The sequence below is a fragment of the Delphinapterus leucas genome, chromosome 15 (assembly GCF_059928025.1).
Source record: "Delphinapterus leucas isolate spDelLeu-1000000601 "Yukka" chromosome 15, BTC_Dleu_Yukka2, whole genome shotgun sequence".
NCBI classification, from domain to species: domain Eukaryota; kingdom Metazoa; phylum Chordata; class Mammalia; order Artiodactyla; family Monodontidae; genus Delphinapterus; species Delphinapterus leucas.
In genome coordinates, this window is record NC_143143.1 from 60,343,087 (window position 1) to 60,363,656 (window position 20,570).

At 40.7% G+C, this 20,570-nt stretch overlaps 1 protein-coding gene across 4 annotated transcripts in view; it reads left to right on the forward strand.

Annotated features, from left to right (window-relative positions):
• Positions 1-14,535, forward strand: part of SIRPB1 (signal regulatory protein beta 1) — a 42,151-nt gene extending 27,616 nt beyond the window's left edge. For 3 of the 4 annotated variants that reach the window (XM_022592822.2, XM_089896643.1, XM_022592820.2), the window contains 4 exons: positions 1,420-1,740; positions 2,325-2,654; positions 11,434-11,542; positions 12,168-14,535. In XM_022592822.2, the coding sequence (XP_022448530.2) occupies positions 1,420-1,740; positions 2,325-2,654; positions 11,434-11,540 (758 nt within the window). In that variant the 3' untranslated portion in view covers positions 11,541-11,542; positions 12,168-14,535. The remainder of the gene's footprint in view (positions 1-1,419; positions 1,741-2,324; positions 2,655-11,433; positions 11,543-12,167) is intronic. The other variant, XM_022592821.2, reaches the window with a different exon arrangement.
• Positions 14,536-20,570: the final 6,035 nt, after the last annotated feature.

Consider the following 20,570-nt stretch of genomic DNA (forward strand, 5'->3'; position numbering starts at 1 on the left):
GGTGCTTGTATCTACTTTGTCCAGAAACAGACACTGAGGATCGAGGATAACGAACAGTGACACTAAAATCGATCTGTCCTGCGTGCAGTGAGATGAGCTCTGACCTTTACTTGCTGGGTGCCCTTGTCCAGCTTCGTCCTCCCTGAGCCTCATCCCATATATGGAGTCACTCTTGGGCCTCCCTCACAGGGCTGGCAAGGGAATTAAAGAGCTGAGGGTGATGGAGAGATCAGGCCATCTTTAGGCTCTGAAGAAACTCTGGACAAGTGGTAACTGATCAGAGTATCTTGTCCCTTTAGGGGTGTCCAGGATGCTGGTGTTTATACAATTTGACATTTTAAGGTAACTCCTTGCAATGTCCTCAAACGTTTGATGAGTTTTAAGAAGCAAGTTAAGTATTTACAAATGCAAATATTTGTAATGTTTGCTGACTTTTACAGGAGGTGTTGAGTAACAATGAACAATTGGGAGACACCCTACAGGAACCTTCTAAAGAGAGAAACTACCCGCACGTTTGATTTACCCATTTGTGTGTTTCTGGGTGCTTTATAGGTCTGTGCCTGTGTCTCTACAGATTTAATAACAATTAAGAAATTAACCACCACTGGTTTCTCAGCACTCAGTGATCTTTCTTCTCAACCCAAAACTGAACCAAGAGAAGAACCCAGACTCAGAAAAACATCCCTTTGCCCCCTTCCTTTGAAATTCACGGATTGGCACATTAGTCCTACAGAAATAGTCGTGGAAAGAATGAAAACTATGCAGTAAATTCATAAACACCTGAAGGGACAGCTCTGGGTATAAATACAGTCCAGGTTAAAGAGGGATCTGTGTTTGTTGGTTTTGAGAATCATCTTGTGTTTTACTCATAGCAAAAATGCTCCCACTGCCCGATTTAACCCTCACTGCAGCCTGGGAAGGGTAATGCCTGCTGTCCCCTTTCACAGATGAGGAGCTGGGAGGTGCCATGGGCACAGCTCTTGTTGGACGGTCAGCCTGGTTCAGCTTCCATGTGGTCCCGCTATGACCCTGCTTCCCCTGCATTTATTTCTGGAAACACTTCTCCGAACTTACCTGAGTTTTCCAGGGGGAGCCAGCTAGGAACAGTTAATAGGAGAGTAAGACCAATCAGTACTTTTGTTCCTTTGCCCAGACTGGTGGGAAATCACCTGGCAGATGTGAGAAGGTGGACTTTGAACTCAGGCCTGGAATTCGATGTCAGCCCTGCCCCTGGCTCAGAGTCGCCTCTGGGAACCTGTGTGTCTCCTCTGTCAGTTGAGCATGATGACACTGCCCTCCCAGAACTACTGGAAGAGTTTAAAACATAATATGTGTGGTGGTTCTTAACTGTGTCACACTTTTATCATTAGTGATGATAATGACAATCATGTTCATCATTTATAACTGTTCCTTTTGTAGCCAAACCCTCTCCTCCTGTGGTATCAGGCCCCGCAGTGAGGGTCGCACCTGAGCAGACAGTGAGCTTCACCTGCAAATCCCACGGGTTCTCCCCCAGAAACATCTCCCTGAAATGGCTCAAAAATGGCAATGAGCTCTCAGCCTCCCAGACCGACGTGGAACCAGAGGGAAACAACGTTTCCTACAGCATCTCCAGCACAACCAAGGTGGTGCTGGCCCCGGGGGATGTTCATTCCCATGTCATCTGCGAGGTGACCCACATCACCCTGCAGGGAGACCCTCCTCTTCGTGGGACAGCCAACTTGTCTGAGACCATCCGAGGTAGAAGCCCCTCATGCCAGCCTAAGCCCACACCTGCCCTCAAGGTCCCAGCCTGTTCCTCCTCCCTGCTTTTTGCTCCAAGCCTCAAATTGCCTGGAATCTACTTCCTGACAGTCCTGCCCCATCACCAGGCTCCTAGATGAGCTGGTCACTAACTACTGTTTTAACGGCAGCTGCCAGGTGGACACCCACATGTGCCAAGCACTGTGCTAAGTAGTTTCCTTTACTTTATCAATAGTTTCTCCAACTACTGAGCACCTACTATAAGCCAGGCCCCTATGTGCTTGGTGATTTCGTATATTTTGCTGCAGTTATTATATTCCAACTGCATGCCAGGGGCTGTGCTTGTAGATGGCACACATTATTAAGCTAATAGGAGCCCAGTCCTTGAGCACCTACTGTGTGCCCTGCAGTGTGCTTATGATTTCATTTATATGCAAAGAGACCCTCGGTGTTTGAGCACCTGCTGCATTCCTGACTCTGTCCTCTGGTGACTCCCTTGCTGTGCTGGAAGCTGTTATCCAGCCCCTCTCCTGTGACCTGTTGGTTCCATAAGGTCAGAGCTTCTGCCTATGCTGTTTCAGTTCCGCCTACCTTGACGATTACCCAACACCCCAGGGTGGGGAACCAGGTGAATGTCACCTGCCAGGTGAACAAGTTCTACCCCCAGCGCCTACAGCTGACCTGGTTGGAGAACGGAAATGTGTCCCGAATGGACATGGCCTCGACCCTCATAGAGAACAAGGACGGAACCTTTAACCGGACGAGCTCGCTCCTGGTGAACTCATCTGCCCACAGGGAGGCTGTGCTGCTCACCTGCCAGGTGGAGCATGACGGACAGCCGGCGGTCACCAAAAACCACACCCTGGAGGCCTCTGCTCCCCAGAAGAACCAGGATGCAGATCAACGTATTGGTGAGGCCTCCACTCCAACTGACCCAGTTCTTTACCTTCTTTATTTAATATTAAAGGTAGTAATTCATGCTTATTATAGAACAACATAGAAGTCAATAGGTGTAAAAGAGAATTTTAAAATAAGTTCCCTCCCCCAAATCCCACACCCCCAAGAGTGACCACTGGTAAGAGTTTGGCATATTCTTTTTAGATCTCTTGACATAAATATCCATGAAAGAAAGTAGGAAGGAGGGAGATCATCTTGTTCATAGAGTCCTGCCTCTCGCTCTCTTCAACTAACAGTAATTATGTTCCTCATTTCCCGGTCCACCCACCCACCTCCCTCCTCCTTGCTCTTTCTAACCTCTGCTTAGTCTCTCTCCAGCCTAGACTTTTCCATCCATATCAGTAACATCACCCCAGTAGACACCTGCACCTAATACTCTGTGAAATTTTGGAAGGGTAGCCCTGAGGACATGAAGTTTGAGTCTGAACCTGGCACCCAGGTGACCATGAGTGGTCACTGCACAGGGCTCCTTTGTCCCCTGATTTGTGACAATGGACTAGTAATGATCACAGTCACTCACTGAACATTTTCTAAATGCAGATCTCAGTTCAGCTGTGATCTCTTTTCCTGCCTCAGCAACCCAGAGGGTTTGGAGTTTAACAGAAGAGACTCAGGGAGAAATGGAGGACGGGGGATGCTGTTGAAGATTTGTTGCCTTTAGTTCAGATGATTGGGCTAAACTAATAAAGGTGAATCTGAGTCCCTGAGGACAGGAACCACCAGCCTTTATAACAGATATGTGCTAATTAAAGACAGGTTCCCCCTCAGCTGGGCATCGTCCCAAGGACAGTCCCCCTTTCTATGAATAAAACATGTCTTATAGGCTGTCATGTAACATCAAGGGAGGGTCGAGTCACATCCAGGAGTCTTTCCTCCAGAAGACCTTTCAAAGTCCCACGTTCCTTCCAACATGCCCGTGGTGTTGTCCTCAACTTCGGGGTCAATGCTAGGTCACTGAGTGACCATGTCCCTGCCTGCTGGAAGAATAAAGAGAGGAAGGGGAGAACAAACAACTTCCCTTAAACAAGAGATATAGAGAAGTTGCACAATTGTGTTCACATTAACTTACTCCTGTGTGCACAACCAGTTGTCAGTGGAGTCCACAATTGTGTGGTCATACGGTTAAGGACCTTGATTTTCTACAAAACTAATACCAGTGCACACTTAATATATAATCAATATTAATCCCCTAATATCATTTAAAATGGAGTATAAATTCAAATTTTCCAAAATGTATTTTATTGTTGTTTTTGTGCACCAAAATTTTAATTCATCTGTAAGTTCTTGGCAAAAATTTTCCATGACTCCATCTGGGCCTTGAGAATTTATTTTTTTATTTGAAAAAGAATTTGAATTGTTTAAGACTATTCAGATTATTCATTTCATATAGTGTGAGCTGTGGTAGGTTCTGCTTTTTGAGGTATTTGTTCCATTGTCTCTAAGTTGTCAAATTTCTGCCTGTATAGTTTTTCATAACATTCCCTAACTATCCTTTTGATGTCTGAAGGGTCTGTAGTGATGTCCTCTGTTTCCTTCCTGGAAACAGATGTCCTCTGTTTCATTCCTGATATTGGAAATGTGTCATTCATTTTTTCTTTGCAGTTGTACTAGAAGTTTTTCAATTTTATTGGTCTTTTAAAAGAACCCACTCTTTTTTTTCCTTATTAGTCATCAATTTTATACACATCAGCGTATACATGCCAATGCCAATCACCCAGTTCATCACACCACCACCCCAAACCCCCCTCTGCTTTCCCCCCTTGGTGTCCATACGTTTGTTCTCTACATCTGTGTCTCAATTTCTGCCCTGCAAACCGGTTCATCTGTACCATTTTCCTAGGTCCCACATATATGCGTTAATATACGACATTCGTTTTTCTCTTTCTGACTTACTTCACTCTGTATGACAGTCTCTAGATCAATCCACGTCTCAACAAATGACCCAATTTTGTTCCTTTTTATGGCTGAGCCACAAAATATATGGTACATATATCCATTGTATATATGTACCACATCTTCTTTATCCATTTGTCTGTCAAAGAGCATTTAAGTTGCTTCCATGACCTGGTTATTGTAAATAATGCTGCAGTGAACATTGGGGTGCATGTGTCTTTTTGATTATGGTTTTCTCTGGGTATATGCCCAGTAGTGGGATTGCTGGATCGTATGGTAATTCTATTTTTAATTTTTTAAGGAATCTCCATAGTGGCTGTATCAATTTACATTCCCACCAACAGTGCAAGAGGGTTCCCTTTCCTCCACACCCTCTCCAGCATTTGTTGTTTGTAGATTTTCTGATGAAGCCCATTCTAACTGGTGTGAGGTGATACCTCATTGTAGTTCTGATTTGCATTTCTCTAATAATTAGTGATGTTGAGCAGCTTTTCATGTGCTTCTTGGCCATCTGTATGTCTTCTTTAGAGAAATGTTTATTTAGGTTTTCTGCCTATTTTTGGATTGGGTTTTTTGTTTTTCTAATATTGAGCTGCATGAGCTGTTTATATATTTTGGAGATTAATCCTTTGTCCGTTGATTTGTTGGCAAATGTTTTCTCCCATTATGAGGGTTGTCTTTTCATCTTGTTTATGGCTTCCTTTGCGGTGCAAAAGCTTTTACGTTTCATTAGACCCCATTTGTTTCTTTTTGTTTTTATTTCCATTACTCTAAGAGGTGGATCAAAAAAGATCTTGCTGTGATTTATGTCAGAGTGCTCTTCCTATGTTTTCCACCAAGAGTTTTATGGTGTCCGGTCTTACATTTAGGTCTCTAATCCATTTTGAGTTTATTTTTGTGTATGGTGTTAGGGAATGTTCTAATTTCATTCTTTTACATGTAGCTGTCCAGTTTTCCCAGAACCACTTATTGAAGAGACTGTCTTTTCTCCATTGTATATCCTTTCCTCCTTTGTCATAAATTAGTTGACCATAGGTGTATGGGTTTACCTCTGGGCTTTCTATCTTGTTCCATTGATCTATGTTTCTGTTTTTGTGCCAGTACCATATTGTCTTGATTACTGTAGCTTTGTAGTATAGTCTGAAGTCAGGGAATCTGATTCCTCCAGCTCCGTTTTTTACCTCAAGACTGCTTTGGCTACTTGGGGTCTTTTGTGTCTCCATACAAAATTTAAGATTTTTTGTTCTAGTTCCATTAAAAATGCCATTGGATAGAGTTTCCATTGAATATGTAGATTGCTTTGGGTACTATACTCATTTTCACAATATTGATTCTTCCCATCCAAGAACATGGTATATGTTGGTATCATCTGTTGGTATCATCTTTAATTTCTTTCATCAGTGTCTTATAGTTTTCTGCATACAGGTCTTTTGTCTCCTTAGGTAGGTTTATTCCTAGGTATTTTATTCTTTTTGTTGCAGTGGTAAATGGGAGTGTTTCCTTAATTTCCCTTTCAGATTTTTCATCATTAGTGTATAGGAATGCAAGAGATTTCTGTGCATTAATTTTGTATCCTGCAACTTTACCAAGTTCATTTTTTAGCTCTACTTGTTTTCTGGTAGCATCTTTAGGATTCTCTACATATAGTATCATGTCATCTGTAAAGAGTGACAGTTTTACTTCTTCTTTTCCAATTTATATTCCTTTTCTTTCTTTTTCTTCTCTGATTGCTGTGGTTAGGACTTCCAAAACTATGTTGAATAATAGTGGTGAAAGTGGACATCCTTGCCTTGTTCCTGAACTTATAGGAAATGCTGTCAGTTTTTCACCATTGAGAATGATGTTTGCTGTGGGTTTCTCATATATGGCCTTTATTAAGTTGGGGTAGCTTCCCTCTATGCCCACTTTCTGGAGAGTTTTTTATATAAATCAGTGTTGAATTTTGTCAAAAACTTTCTCTGCATCTCTTGAGATAATCATATGGTTTTTATCTTAAGTTTGTTAATATATTGTATCACATTGATTGATTTGCATATATTGAAGAATCCTTGCTTCCTGGGGATAAATCCCACTTGATCATGGTGTATGATACTTTTTTTTTTTTTGCGGTACATGGGCCTCTCACTGTTGTGGCCTCTCCCGTTGCAGAGCACAGCCTCCAGACGCACAGGCTCAGCAGCCATGGCTCACGGGCCCAGGCGCTCCGTGGCATGTGGGATCTTCCCGGACCGGGACACGAACCCATGTTCCCTGCATCAGCAGGCGGACTCTGAACAACTGCACCACCAGGGAAGCCCAATAGTGTATGATACTTTTAATGTGTTGTTGGATTCTGTTTGCTAGTATTTCATTGAGGAGTTTTGCATCTATATTCATCAGTGATATTGGTTTGTAATTTTCTTTTTTTGTAGTATCTTTGTCTGGTTTTGGTATCAGGGTGATGGTGGCCTCATAGAATGAGTTTGGGAGTGTTCCTTCCACTGCAATTTTTTGGAAGAGTTTAAGAGGATGGGTGTTAGCTCTTCTCTAAATGTTTGATATTATTCACCTGTGAAGCTATCTGGTCCTGGACTTTTGTTTGTTGGAAGATTTTTAATCACAGTTTCAATTTCATTAGTTGTGATGGTCTGTTCATATTTTCTATTTCATCCTGGTTCAGTCTTGGAAGGTTATACCTTTCTAAGAATTTGTCCTTTTCTTCCAAGTTGTCCATTTTATTGGCATTGACTTGTTTGTAGTAGTCTCTTAGGATGCTTTTTATTTCTGCAGTGTCTGTTGTAACTTCTACTTTTTCATTTCTAATTTTATTGATTTGAGCCTTCTCCCGCTTTTTCTTGATGAATCTGGCTAATGGTTTATCAATTTTGTTTATCTTCTCCAAGTACCAGCTGTTAGTTTTATTGATCTTTGCTATCGTTTTCTTTGTTTCTATTTCATTTATTTTCTGCTCTGATATTTATGATTTCTTTCCTTTTGCTAACTTTGGGCTTTGTTTGTTCTTCTTTCTCTAGTTCCCTTAGGTGTAAGGTTAGATTGTTTATTTGAGATTTTTCTTGTTTCTTGAGGTAGGCTTGTATAGCTATAAACTTCGCTCTTAGAACTGCTTTTGCTGCATCCCACAGGTTTTGGATCACCGTGTTTTCATTGTCATTTGTCTCTAGATATTTTTTGATTTCCTCTTTGATTTCTTCAGTGATCTCTTGGTTATTTAGTGAGGTATTGTTTCGCCTCCATGTTTTTGTGTTTTTTACGTTTTTTCCCCTGTAATTCATTTCTAATCTCATAGCACTGTGGTGAAAAAAGAAGCTTGATATGATTTCAATTTTCTTAAATTTACTGAGGCTTGATTTGCGACCCAAGATGTGATCTCTCCTGGAGAATGTCACATGCACACTTGAGAAGAAAGTATAATCTGCTGTTTTTGGATGGAATGTCCTATAAATATCAATTAAATCTATCTGGTCTTTAAATTGTGTCATTTAAAGCTTCTGTTTCCTTATTTATTTTCATTTAGGATGATCGGTCCATTGGTGTAAGTGAGATGTTAAAGTCCCCCCATTATTATTGTGTTACTGTCGCTCTCCTCTTTTAACTGTTAGCAGTTGCCTTATGTACAGAGGTGCTCCTATGTTGGGTGCATATATATTTATAATTGTTATATCTTCTTCTTGGATTGTTCCTTTGATCATTATGTAGTGTCCTTCTTCATCTCTTGTAACATTCTTTATTTTAAAGTCTATTTTGTCTAATATGAGTATTGCTACTCCAGCTTCCCCTCGATTTCCATTTGCATGGAATATCTTTTGCCATCCCCTCACTTTCAGTCTCTATGTGTCCCTAGGTCTGAAGTTGGTCTCTTGTAGAGAGCATATATATGTGTTTTGTTTTGTATCCATTCAGCAAGCGTGTGTCTTTTGGTTGGAGCATTTAATCCATTAACTTTTAAGGTAATTATAGATACGTATGTTCATATGACGATTTTCTTAATTGTTTTGGGTTTGTTTTTGTAGGTCCTTTTCTTCTCTTGTGTTTCCCCCTTAGAGAAGCTCCTTTAGCATTTATTGTAAAGCTGGTTTCGTGGTGCTGAATTCTCTTAGCTTTTGCTTGCCTGTAAAGCTTTTGATTTCTCCATCGAATCTGAGTGAGATCCTTGCTAGGTAGAGTAATCTTGGTTGTAGTTTCTTCCCTTTCATCACTTTAAGTATATCATGCCACTCCCTTCTGGCTTGTAGAGTTTCTGCTGAGAAATCAGCTGTTAACCTTATGGGAGTTTCCTTGTATATTATTTGTCGTTTTCCCCTTGCTGTTTTCAATAAATTTTCTTTGTCTTTAATTTTCACCAGTTTGATTACTATGTGTCTCGGTATGTTTCTCCTTGGGTTTATCCTGTATGTGACTCTCTGTGCTTCTTGGACTTGGGTGGCTATTTCCTTTCCCATATTAGGGAAGTTTTCGACTATAATCTCTTCAAATATTTTCTCTGGTCCTTTCTCTCTCTCTTCTCCTTCTGGGACTCCTATAATGTGAATGTTATTGCATTTAATGTTGTCCCAGAAGTCTCTTAGGCTGTCTTCATTTCTCTTCATTCTTTTTTCTTTATTCTGTTCCACAGCAGTGAATTCCACCATTTCTGTCTTACAGGTCACCTATCTGTTCTTCTGCCTCAGTTATTCTGCTATTGATTCCTTCTAGTGTAGTTTTCATTTCAGGTATTGTATTGTTCATCTCTGTTTGTTTGTTCTTCAGTTCTTCTAGGTCTTTTTTAAACATTTCTTGCATCTTCTCGATTTTTGCCTCCATTCTTTTGCCGAGGTCCTGGATCATCTTCACTATCATTATTCTGAATTCTTTTTCTGGAAGGTTGCCTATCTCCACTTCATTTAGTTGTTTTTCTTGTTCCTTCTTCTGCTACATAGCCCTCTGCCTTTTCATCTTGTCTATCTTTCTGTGAATGTGGTTTTCGTTCCACAGGCTGTAGGATTGTAATTCTTCTTGCTTCTGCTGTCTGCCTTCTGGTGGATAAGGCTATCTCAGAGCCCACTATTTGTTTCAGTTATTTTCTCTGTTGTTTATCTGTTTTCATTTTCACTGGTTTTTCTTCTTTCTTTATTATTTCCTCCCTTCTGCTTGCTTTGGGTTTATTTTGCTCCTTCATTTTTCATTTCTTGAGGCAGGAATTTAGATTATTGATTTAGACTTTTTCTTTTTCCTAGTGCCACACTGTGTCTCCTCTTGTGCTTGGTTCCTGACTGCTGTGTTCTTCCTCCAGTCCTCAGGTCCCTAGACAGTCTGCCTCCTCTTCCACCTCAGAGTCTTTCTATGCTTGTCCCGTGTGTTATTTCTAGGGTTCAAGTTGTACTGAACGAGGAGAGTAGGAGAGAAGAGTCCATGCCATCTTGTCTGGCATGGCCTGTAAATGCTTTTTAATCTTCCATCTTCTGCTCAGGCTCAACCAGCGCTGGTACTTCAGGGTGCTGCTGTGTGCCTGACCCATGATGCTTGTTAGTGTAGTAAAGCTGGAAATGTCTTTTGGAGCACCTAGGTTGGCAGGCTGAAGAGAAGTGTAAGATGCTGATGTGATCCTTCTCCCCGGATCCAAAGCCTACCCTGGGCACCTGAGGGCTCCAGCCACTGCAGGCCTGCATCCAGTGGGTCTGGTGTGACGATGCACATCTTATTGTTTGTATTTATGGTATTGGGGTTTTTTACAATATTTCTAGCCTAATGGACCTCTCTTCCCTATGACAGCATAAATCAAGATGTTAACAGAGTTTTTGGTTGGTTGGTTGGTTTTGATAAGGGAGAAATGTTCTGAGTCCTCTAATTCTTTGGTTCTCTTTTGTCTTTCAGGAACCTAAATCCCTCCCCCCTGCTTTTTTCTTTTTCCCTTTACCTCTCAATTGCCATCAGCACATCTTCCTGCTTTCCAATTTTTCTACCCAGAAGTTATGCACTTTAACTCATGCATATCCATTTATTCACCTCTGTTCTATTAGGTTCCTATAGTCAGTGTAAGTAATTACCACATTTAGTGATTTAATACAAGACAAATGCATTATCATACAGTTGTAGAGGTCAGAAGTCTACAATGGGTGGCTGGGCTCTAGAGAAGAATCCATTTCCTTGCCTTTTCCAACTCCCAGAGGTGTCCACACTCCTTGGCAAAGGGCCTCACATCAGTCTGACCTCTGCTTCTGACATCACATCTCCTCCAACTGTTCTGCCTCAATCTTTTACTTATAAGTCTTTGTGATTACATGGCCTCCACTAGGAAAATGTGCCCATCTCAAGATCCTTAACAAATCACTACTGCTAATCCCTTTTGACATGTAAGGTAACATATGCACAGATTCTGGGGATTCTGTTCCAACCCTTTTAAATCACACATACTTTTAAACCCCTTTCTATGATCTGTGCTCCTTAGGACACTTTTCCAATATTTTCAAAGTTTAGACAAATTTATATTGGTGGTGGTATTTCCAAATAACTCTAGCTGCCTTATCTATTTCTCCATAATTTTCCTGGTGGCTGGTTGAAGATGGGATGGCAGCCTAGTGAGAGACTATTAGGATTTGCTGAATTTTCTCTTGTCTCACAGTTATTTTCACTTCTGACATTTTCTCTTCAAGTAATAACACCCTTGCAGCCTGAGAAAAGAGAGTAGGAGAATGAGGGACTCCTGTATGCTGATTTCTGCCTCAAGCTTGAGCCCAGGATGCAGGTCAAAGCCTCAGAGTGCTGATGGGCCCAGGTGGCCTCAGATGGAGTAAGTCGAGGCCCCTGGGAATGGCTCCTGTGTGATCCCTCTAATCGCTCCTCTTGTCCCTTGATGATTTCCAGGCCCAGAGCTGTCTTCTCCTCTCCTGGTAGTTCTCCTCCTAGGCCCGAAGGTGCTGCTGGTGGTCAGTGTCTCTGTCATCTTTGTCCACAGGAAGCATTGGGCCTGACTGTAAGTTGGGGTAGGAGGGAGGGCAGGACAAGGTCTGTCCTAGATGACATAAGGTCAGTAGGGGAGCCAGCCCACAGGTCACACAGGGTCAGGGCCCACATGGGGATAAGAGAAGGGGACACACTTCCCTCAATACCCTCAGGAGTATCCTGTTTCCCTCTAAGAGGTGCCCAACTCCCAGGAGGTGTGGGGGGTCCTGGAGGAGGTGGGCTGGATCAGGGGTTTTCAAAGGGTGTCTCTTAGCAGTTCTGTAGAGGAAGTGCACAGAGGGTGCTGAATGAGGAGGAGCTGAGTGGGTGGTTCCCTTGGAGACCATTTCTAGACACTTGAGTCCTGGGGCTCCTTGGGGCAAAAAGAATCCACATTTTCAGGTAATGTTGAGAACTCTGGATTGGCTATTCTGAGAGCGGCTTCTGCTCTGACCCTCCATGTGACAGAATAGAAGGGCTGGGGATGGGGCATCAGGCCTGGGGAGGATGCTGAGGGGTCAGAGTGCTATCCCAGGGGCTGCTCATCCTCTCAAGACAGGCATCCCAGGAGGAGAACACCTGGGCACATAGGAGGCATGCAAGGAACGCTTCCTGAGTGATGAGCAGATAATTAAATATGGACATGTTTCTCACAGCTCCTTCCTTCCTCCCTGCTGGTGTCACCCTCAGTGTCTGCTGCCTCCTTCCCTTCCTGAGGGGCCCAGCCCAGGAGAAGGACTCAACTGGGAGCTTCCATGACTCTGCTCCAAATGCCTCCCCTCCATGGAGACTTGCCTGCCCACAGGCTCCTGAAGCCACCAGAGCTGGGTCTTCATACATGGTCCTGAGCAAGGATCATGGGAAGTAGCTCTGGGTGCTGACTCAGGACATTTCCCTGGAACGTGAGAAATAAGTCAAATCAACACAGATCAGGTTATCTCTCATCTATCACCTTGGACTCGGCCATGAACTACACAATAATGCCCTGTGCTGAGGAGTTATTCTGTCCTCTGGATTCCTGCCTTCACCTGACTCCCCACCCTTTGAGGTGCCTCTTTAGTACAAATGACTCCCCATCTTACTTTTAAGAAAAATTATTCTCCTTCCTCGTTGTCTAAATATCCAACTTCTCAAACCCAGAAAATAGTGTTCCCTCCTCTCTCCATGATGGGAAGAGTAGTTTTTCTATAATCTTGCATCCTTCCCAACCCTATTGCTCATGGTAAGTATACTGTGTCCAGAAGCCTGGAGTCATCCTTGATTTCTCTTTCTTTTATATCACGTATTCAATTCTGCCTTCAAAATGTTTATGTCCAGTGGTCAGATGGAACTCTTTAACAATTGACTATCCAAAAGGAAAAAGAAATAAAGAAAAGTTCTTGGTATAAATACTCCCAATGTGGTCAATTTCAAGTTAGCAACAGTTTAACAACTAGTTTGCAAAATTCCTGAAAATGTAAATATCAGCTCTCATGAGCCAGTACCAATCCCCTCCAGCACACTTCTTAATTGCATCCATAATCTGCACATTCTCACCCCCACCACTGCTCCCTGGTCCCAGCCACCATCATCTCTTCCTGCACCATTGCTATAGTCTCTGACTGGCTCTCCTGTTTCAGCCTCAGTGATTCCTTGGGAATGTAAGTCAAATCCTATCATTCCTCTGCTTCCTCCTCCAACATGTCTGCCTGGCTCACTCTCTTCCCTCATTCCAGCCTCTGCTCAAATATCACTTTATCAAAGGCATCTTCCATATACCATCCTGTATAAAGTATCAGTTCCTCTCTCAGCCTCGCATTCCATGACCTCTTAACCTGATTAACTTGTTTCCTGAACACTTATTACCATCTGACATACAAAGCATAGGCAGTTCTCACTTTGCATAGTAGAGAAGGACCATAAAAGTTACCGTGTAAACTGAATCATGGAAAGTGATCTCAGTAATCAATGGGATAAATAAAGATTGTTCTGTGATCATTAAAATTTGATTTCAAAATATTAGGAACTCTCTTACTGTCAGCTACTAATAATATGTAGTTTGACAAATTAGAAACACTGAGAATTAAAGCAATTTATTTCTTTATAAAAACTTATCCAAAGTGTTTGAACAGTGCTTGCCTTCTTCTTCTTGCATAATTTATAATATAAGAGCATCTTTTTTACAACTTGCTGAATTATGCTCCTTGCGAAGTTTGGATCCGTTTCCAACATTTTATGCCTTGTACTCTCAATGTTGTGAAATCTTTACAAACTTTCTTTAATTCAAAGTATTTGCTGTTGTCACTTCCTCTGGGACATTTTCACTCTTTTCCTCACCACGACTTTCCTCATTTATGTGGTAAGTTTGCCTTTACTAAGTTCTTCTGATTGCATATCTAGAATCTTTCTAACACTATTAAGGTACCTTGGTCAGCTATTTCTTCTGTAATCCATTTATATTGTTTGAATATAACTTCTCGCATCATCATATTTTGTCTCTCCATGGCACTTTCATCTTTGTTGCCAGTTCCCTTTTATAATTATTCACTTTTGTAAATGTCATGTGGGTTTATCACTGGGAGACAGGAGAAAATACAACTACGTATTTTGCTGTCTGTGCCTAAACTGTGTAAGAGAGTCACAGTGACCAATCACTATAGACTTTCAAAGAATTGATGTGATTGGTTACTGATCACGATGAGCATCTGTTAGTACATAATGATTTGTGGAATGAAGTATACTTAGCAGCAAAGTTGTACGTTATGTATCGTTCACAGTAAAGTTCCTGTGGTGACTGAAATCTGAACCCTGTGTTGGGGGATTGATGTTATTTAACTAAACTGAAATTCATGCACCAGGCAAAATGAACACTGATGTATGTGTTGTCTCTTCCTCAAACAGGACATCAGTTCTATGAGAAGGGACTCTGAATCCTCAGGTGCCAGAACAGTGACTGCCACATACTAGGCCATTGTTTAATTTAATAAATGAATGAATTAGTTTTTACCAGATGTTGGATTTCAAAATAAAAATTATCTAATTCCATCCTCTGGCTCTTGTGTTCTAAAGTTTTTTCATTAAAGGCTAATCTCTCTTCTTTGTGTTCAGAAATCCTATCAAAAATTCAATATTCTTCAGAACCCAAGGAAGTGAAAAACCAAAAGAAAACAAAACCAAAAAGCAAAAACTGACATTGATTAGAGTTTGTCAAGGGGGCTCAGAAACAAACTGAAAGAGGTCCCAATGGACAAAGCTGGAACAATTTGGGCAAGAAATATACACACACACACACACACACATATATAGATATGTATATATATGTATATGCACACACACACACACACACACACACACACACATATATACATATTCTGAATGTTTTTGTCCCCTCAAAATTCACATTTTAGAATATTAATGCCCAATGTGACCATGTTAGAAGTTGGGGCATTTGGAACATGACTAGTACATAAGGGCTCCTCTGTCATGAATGGGATTAGTACCCTTCTAAAAGAGACCCCCAAGATCATCCTAGTTCCTTCTTCCATGTGAAGATACAATGAGAAATCTGCAATCCAAAAGCAGGCCCTCACCCAATCAAACTGCCAAGCTGATAGTGGAACTCGAGCTTCCAGAACTGTGAGCAATAAATTTCTGTTGTAAGCCATCCAGTCTGTGATATTTTGTTATAGCACCCAAATAGACTAAGACAGATTATAAACCAAAATATAATAAATATCTATGAGTCCATATAGATGTAAATAAATAATTTAATAAATTAATAAATGGAGAATTTAAAAAAATCTTCTTTGCAGGAAACTCTCAAATTTTGAAGACACTTCACTCTAAATAAGGGGAAACCCAATTCACGGGCTGCACATGGTGACTCCCTTCCAAAGGGGATGAATGGAAGGAGGAAAAAGGGTTACTTTACAGTGGGGAAACCTGACTAATACAAGTTAGCCAGGTCATCAAGAGCTCACCAACAATAAATCAATATCAATAGGCATAAATCATGTAGATTTGATGAAAATGGCACGTTTCCTCTGGGACCTTCCCCAAAACCCATAACCCTAGATTAATTATGAGAAAAGCATCAGACAAAATGTAACAGAGGGGCATCCTACAATAAATCTGAGCAGTATTCATCAAATCTGTAGAAATCATCAAAAACAAGGACAGTCAGAGAAGGTGTCACAGCTGAGAGGAAGCCTAAGGAGACACGACAAGTAAATGTGTGTAGTATCCTGCATGGGACCTTGCCACAGACAAGGACTTTATGTAAAACTTAAGGAAGTCTGTTTTGGACCGAATGTTTGTATCCCTCCCGAAATTCATATGTTCAAGTCTAACCCCTGAAGTGATGGTATTTGGAGGTGGGTCTTTGGGAATGAATTAAGTCATGGGGTGGAGCCCTTTCCCAGAATGTCACATAGTTGGAATCATGCAGCATATAGATTTTTCCTTTCAGTTATTAATAAGTATTTAAGATTCCTCCACAGCTTTTCAGGGCTTGAGAGCACATATAATTTTAGTTCTGAATAATATTTGATTATCTGGATTTACCAATTTCTTTACCAGTTCACCTACTGGAGGTCATCTTGCAGGTTTTCAAGTTTTTGCAAGTATGAATAAAGCTACTATGAACTTCAGGGAGAATCTTTTCCAGGCCTCTCTCCCAGCCCCTGCTAACCTCAGATATTTCTTGGATTGTAGATGGCATTTCCCTGTGTCTCCACCTCATCTTCTTTCTGTGAATGACAGCTAAGTTAAGCTGTGCCTGAACTCCTGATTCACACAAACTATGAAATAATAGACTTGTTTTTTTTTAAGCCACTATGTTTTTGGTAATAAATTATTCAGCAATAGAAATCAAATGCATTATATTTGAGAAATCCATCAAGAGAAAGTCCTCCATAGTTTTGTAGAATTCATCTTGCATACACTCTGTGTATCTTCCATGAACTCAATGATAACGCTGCTTGTGTGATCCCCAAGAACACATACCAAGAGCAATTAAATACTGAGGAATAAGATTTTGTTGGATAGGGCTGAGCATTAACATGAAACATTGTGATAGTTAAGATTTTTTCACACTCTAAGAACAAATTTTCACCCATTAGGAAAAATATCAATTTCATGGAGAATGCAAGTCTCAACGTTTATTTTGGATGAGTGGGTTTTTGCATCATGGAAGAGCTTGCAGAAAATGGGAGATGGTTCTTTCTCCAGGTCACTCTCTGAACACAGTATGTTGGTTATGAACACATTTTCCTTAGCTTGAGGCCTTTTCTCTGATCCCAGAACATAAAGAAAAATCTGACACAAATTCTATTTGACATTTCTCATTTAATAGAAATGCATTTGTCCTCATGGTAAATATGTTTATTTAAGTGCCTGCTATTCTGCAGGCCATCCTCATATCCTGATGCCCAAGGAAGGTGCCATCCTCCTTTCTGTGCATTAGTCTCCTTCTCACCCATAAGGCAACCATATTTATAATTTTTATACTTTGGTGCCAGTACACATGGCTGAAAGGATGTGTAATGAGATCGCATCTTGATCTATACCAGAACCTCAGAACATCTTGGGCCAAGGCAAGGAACATGAACAATGATTTGACATTTCTTACAGGAGCTTCAGGTGAAGAGTTCCAGTAAAACAACCTGAGAGTTCAGTGTCAGTCAAAGCTGGAGGTACTGTAAACCGGGGCTGCAATATGTCTTCTTTGTCCCCACGAGCGCCTGTCTAGTGGTTCATTGCGACTGGGCCAGACGATAAGTAATCTATGGTTTCAGTGGAAGACAATTCCCCAAAGTATTCTAAATGGAAAGCATAATGACCAACCAAACAGATTGATTCCATCTGCATCAGTGATGTGTCACATGGGATGGTGGCACCTATACTGTGTGAAGTTAATGAAAGTGCATCCTGACATGTCCATATATCTGGTCCAGGCACCTATGTGTCCATGAACAGTGAAAATAATCTGATAAACTCCATCCCCTTGTCTGCTAAAAGTAGACTTTTAAAAACTCTGCAATATGCACTACATCATTATCACATACTGGATCCTGGGCTCCTTCATTCACAAACAGCCCTGTAAGCTGGCATCCTGCTGTTGACCCTTCTTGTTATTCATTCTGGGGTCCTATGTCTAATATTCAATCAAGCCAGTCTGAGAGGCTAGGGCCCTTCTGTGATGGCCAACACCACCAGAAACTGAACATAAGACATGGACACTCTGAAGTAAAGAAAATTTGGGGTAGGAAAAAGGCAACTAAGTGTGTGCTTTGCATGGTCCAAAAAGTTGGAAAACTGGGGCCTGGAAGGCTGACTAGTCATTCTGAAATTTCAGGACAAACCTGGGCTCAGAAATATGCAGTGTGTCTATTATGACCTATTTTCTGACCCTGAATATTAGAAACAGATACTTGTAGCTATAGCTTAACTTCTGGATTCAGGATGAAATCTCAACCTGGGTGAAGTTTGCCGCCAAATGCCCAATATAGACTGAGCCAAAACAAAGGAATCCTCAGGCAAGCAGAATCTCTTCTAGCCTGCACAATTCCACTCACCTATTTCCAACTGGAATGTGATTGGAACATGGTGGCAAGTACCTGAGAGGTCACCACAATTCAGTCAGGGACCTTGTCCCACCCACAGGAAGTCAATGAGTGGGTGTGTCCTCCTACTGTGGCCAAGAGTAGCTCTGGGAAATCATGAGACTAGAAGGAGGGGTTGTGAGTGTCACCCACTTCCAGATCTTTTCTTCCAGAAAAGCCCTCCAGGAGGGGTTAATTAACTCTCCTGCCACTTGCCATTTACCTGGTCTGCTCTGAGAATTGTACTCCAAGCTCTGCTGTTCTTTTATTCTCTGGGGACAATCAGTGTTTCCTTCCCATTGCCACCAACTGAATTAATATTGTGAAATACTCTGAGGTGAGTGTGTTCCTCTGTTCAGAATACAAAGCCAGCAGAAGGAAGAAAATGAAAAGATTAGAGTAGATTGGAGCAGAAATAAACAAAACCAATGAAAGTCAAAAGAAGGTATTAAGAGAGGAAAGGAGGGGAGAAGATGCAAGACATACAGATAATAATTCACAAAATAGCAATAGCAAGTCCTTCCCCATTGTAATTATTTTAAATGTAAATGGATTCAACTCCTCGATAAATAGACATAGATTGACTACATGGGGAAAAAACAACAAGGATCCAAGTACATGCTATCTATAAGGGATTCACTTTAGATCTATGAGCATACAAAGTCTGAAAGTGAAAGAAAGGAAAAACATGTCCATGCAAATTGTAACCAAAAGATAGCAGGGATAGCTATACTAATAGTAGATAAAATAGAATTTAAGTAAAAAACTGATACAATAGACAAAGGGGACATTATATAGTGATAAAAGAAAATATAACTAATATTTGTACATCAAATGTCAGAACTCTAAATATAAGAAGCAAATATTTCCAGAATGGAAGGGAAAATTAGAGAGAAAAAAACAAGAGAAAGAGATTTTAATACCCCACTTTCCATAATAAATGAACAACCAGAATGAATATTAATAAGGACAGAGAGGACTTTAATAACACTACAGATCAATTGGACCTCACCGACATGTACAGAACATTCCACTGAACAAGTGCCTAATATACATCCCTCTCAAGTGCACATGGAACATCCTCCAGGATAGAACACATGGTAGGCAGCAAGACAAGTCTTAAGATGTTTGGAAAGATTGTAATTATAGAAGGCACCTTTTCTGATTACAATTGAATGAAATTACAAATCAATAGCTGAAGAACAGAAAAATCAAAAATATGTGGAAATTAAACAACACACTCTCAAATAACCAATATGTGAAAGAAGAAATCACAGGGGAAGTTAAATAGTACCTTGAGATAAGTAGAAACAAAAACACAACATACCAAAGATTATGGACACAGAAAGCAGTGCTCTAATACTCCTACACCTATTTAATTAATTTAACATTTAGCTCTATTTGCCTTACATTGAGCATCAAAGAAAAAATATTTCTTTAATTTTTTTTAAAAGGTAACGTTTTTGAGCGTGAGAGATCTTGTGGCTGGTTCCTTGGAAAAGAAGACATAGAGGGCAGGCAGGCTGGGGTAATTTCAATGGATATTTCTTTCTGTTTCTGTCTTTAGCTATTCCCACCCTGAAGATCACCACCAAGCCCCCTGGGATGCAAATCCATATGCATCAGAGAGTGAATCTCACGTGCCATGTGAGCCACTTTTCTTTGTTTTTTTCCAGTGTTTTCAATAGTCTTTATTAGTGTTATGGTCTGTATTTTATTTTATTTTTTAAATTTTATTGGAATATAGTTGATTTACAATGTTGTGTTAGTTTCAGGTGTACAGCAAAGTGATTCAGTTATACATATACATATATTCATTCTTTTTCAGATTCTTTTCTCATATAGGTTATCACAGAATATTGAGTAGAGTTCCCTGTGTTATATAATAAGCCCCTGCTGATTATCTATCTTACATATAGTAGTGCGTGTATGTTAATCCCAAACTCCTGATTTATCTCTCCCCCCTCCCACGTTTCCCCCTTAGTAACCATAAGTTTGTTTTTGATATCTGTAAGTCTGTTTCTGTTCTGTAAATAAGTTCATTTGTATTGTTTTTAAAATTATATCCCACATAGGGGTGATATCCTATGATATTTGTCCTCCTCTGTCTGACTTACTTCACTTAGTATGTTAACCTTTAGGTCCATCCATGATGCTGCAAATGGCATTATTTCGTTCTTTTTTATGGCTGACTAGTAGTGCATTGTATATATGTACCACATCTTCTTTATCCATTCATCCAATAATGGACACTTAGGTTGTTTCCATCTCCTGGCTATTGTAAATAGAGCTGCAATGAACATTTTGGTACAGGACTCTTTTTGAATTATGGTTTTCTCTGGGTATATGCCCAGTAGTGGGATTGCTGGGTCATATGATAGTTCTATTTGTAGTTTTTTAAGGAACCTCCATACTGTTCTCCATAGTGGCTGTATGAATTCACATTCCCACCAGCAGTGCAAGAGTGTTCCCTTTTCT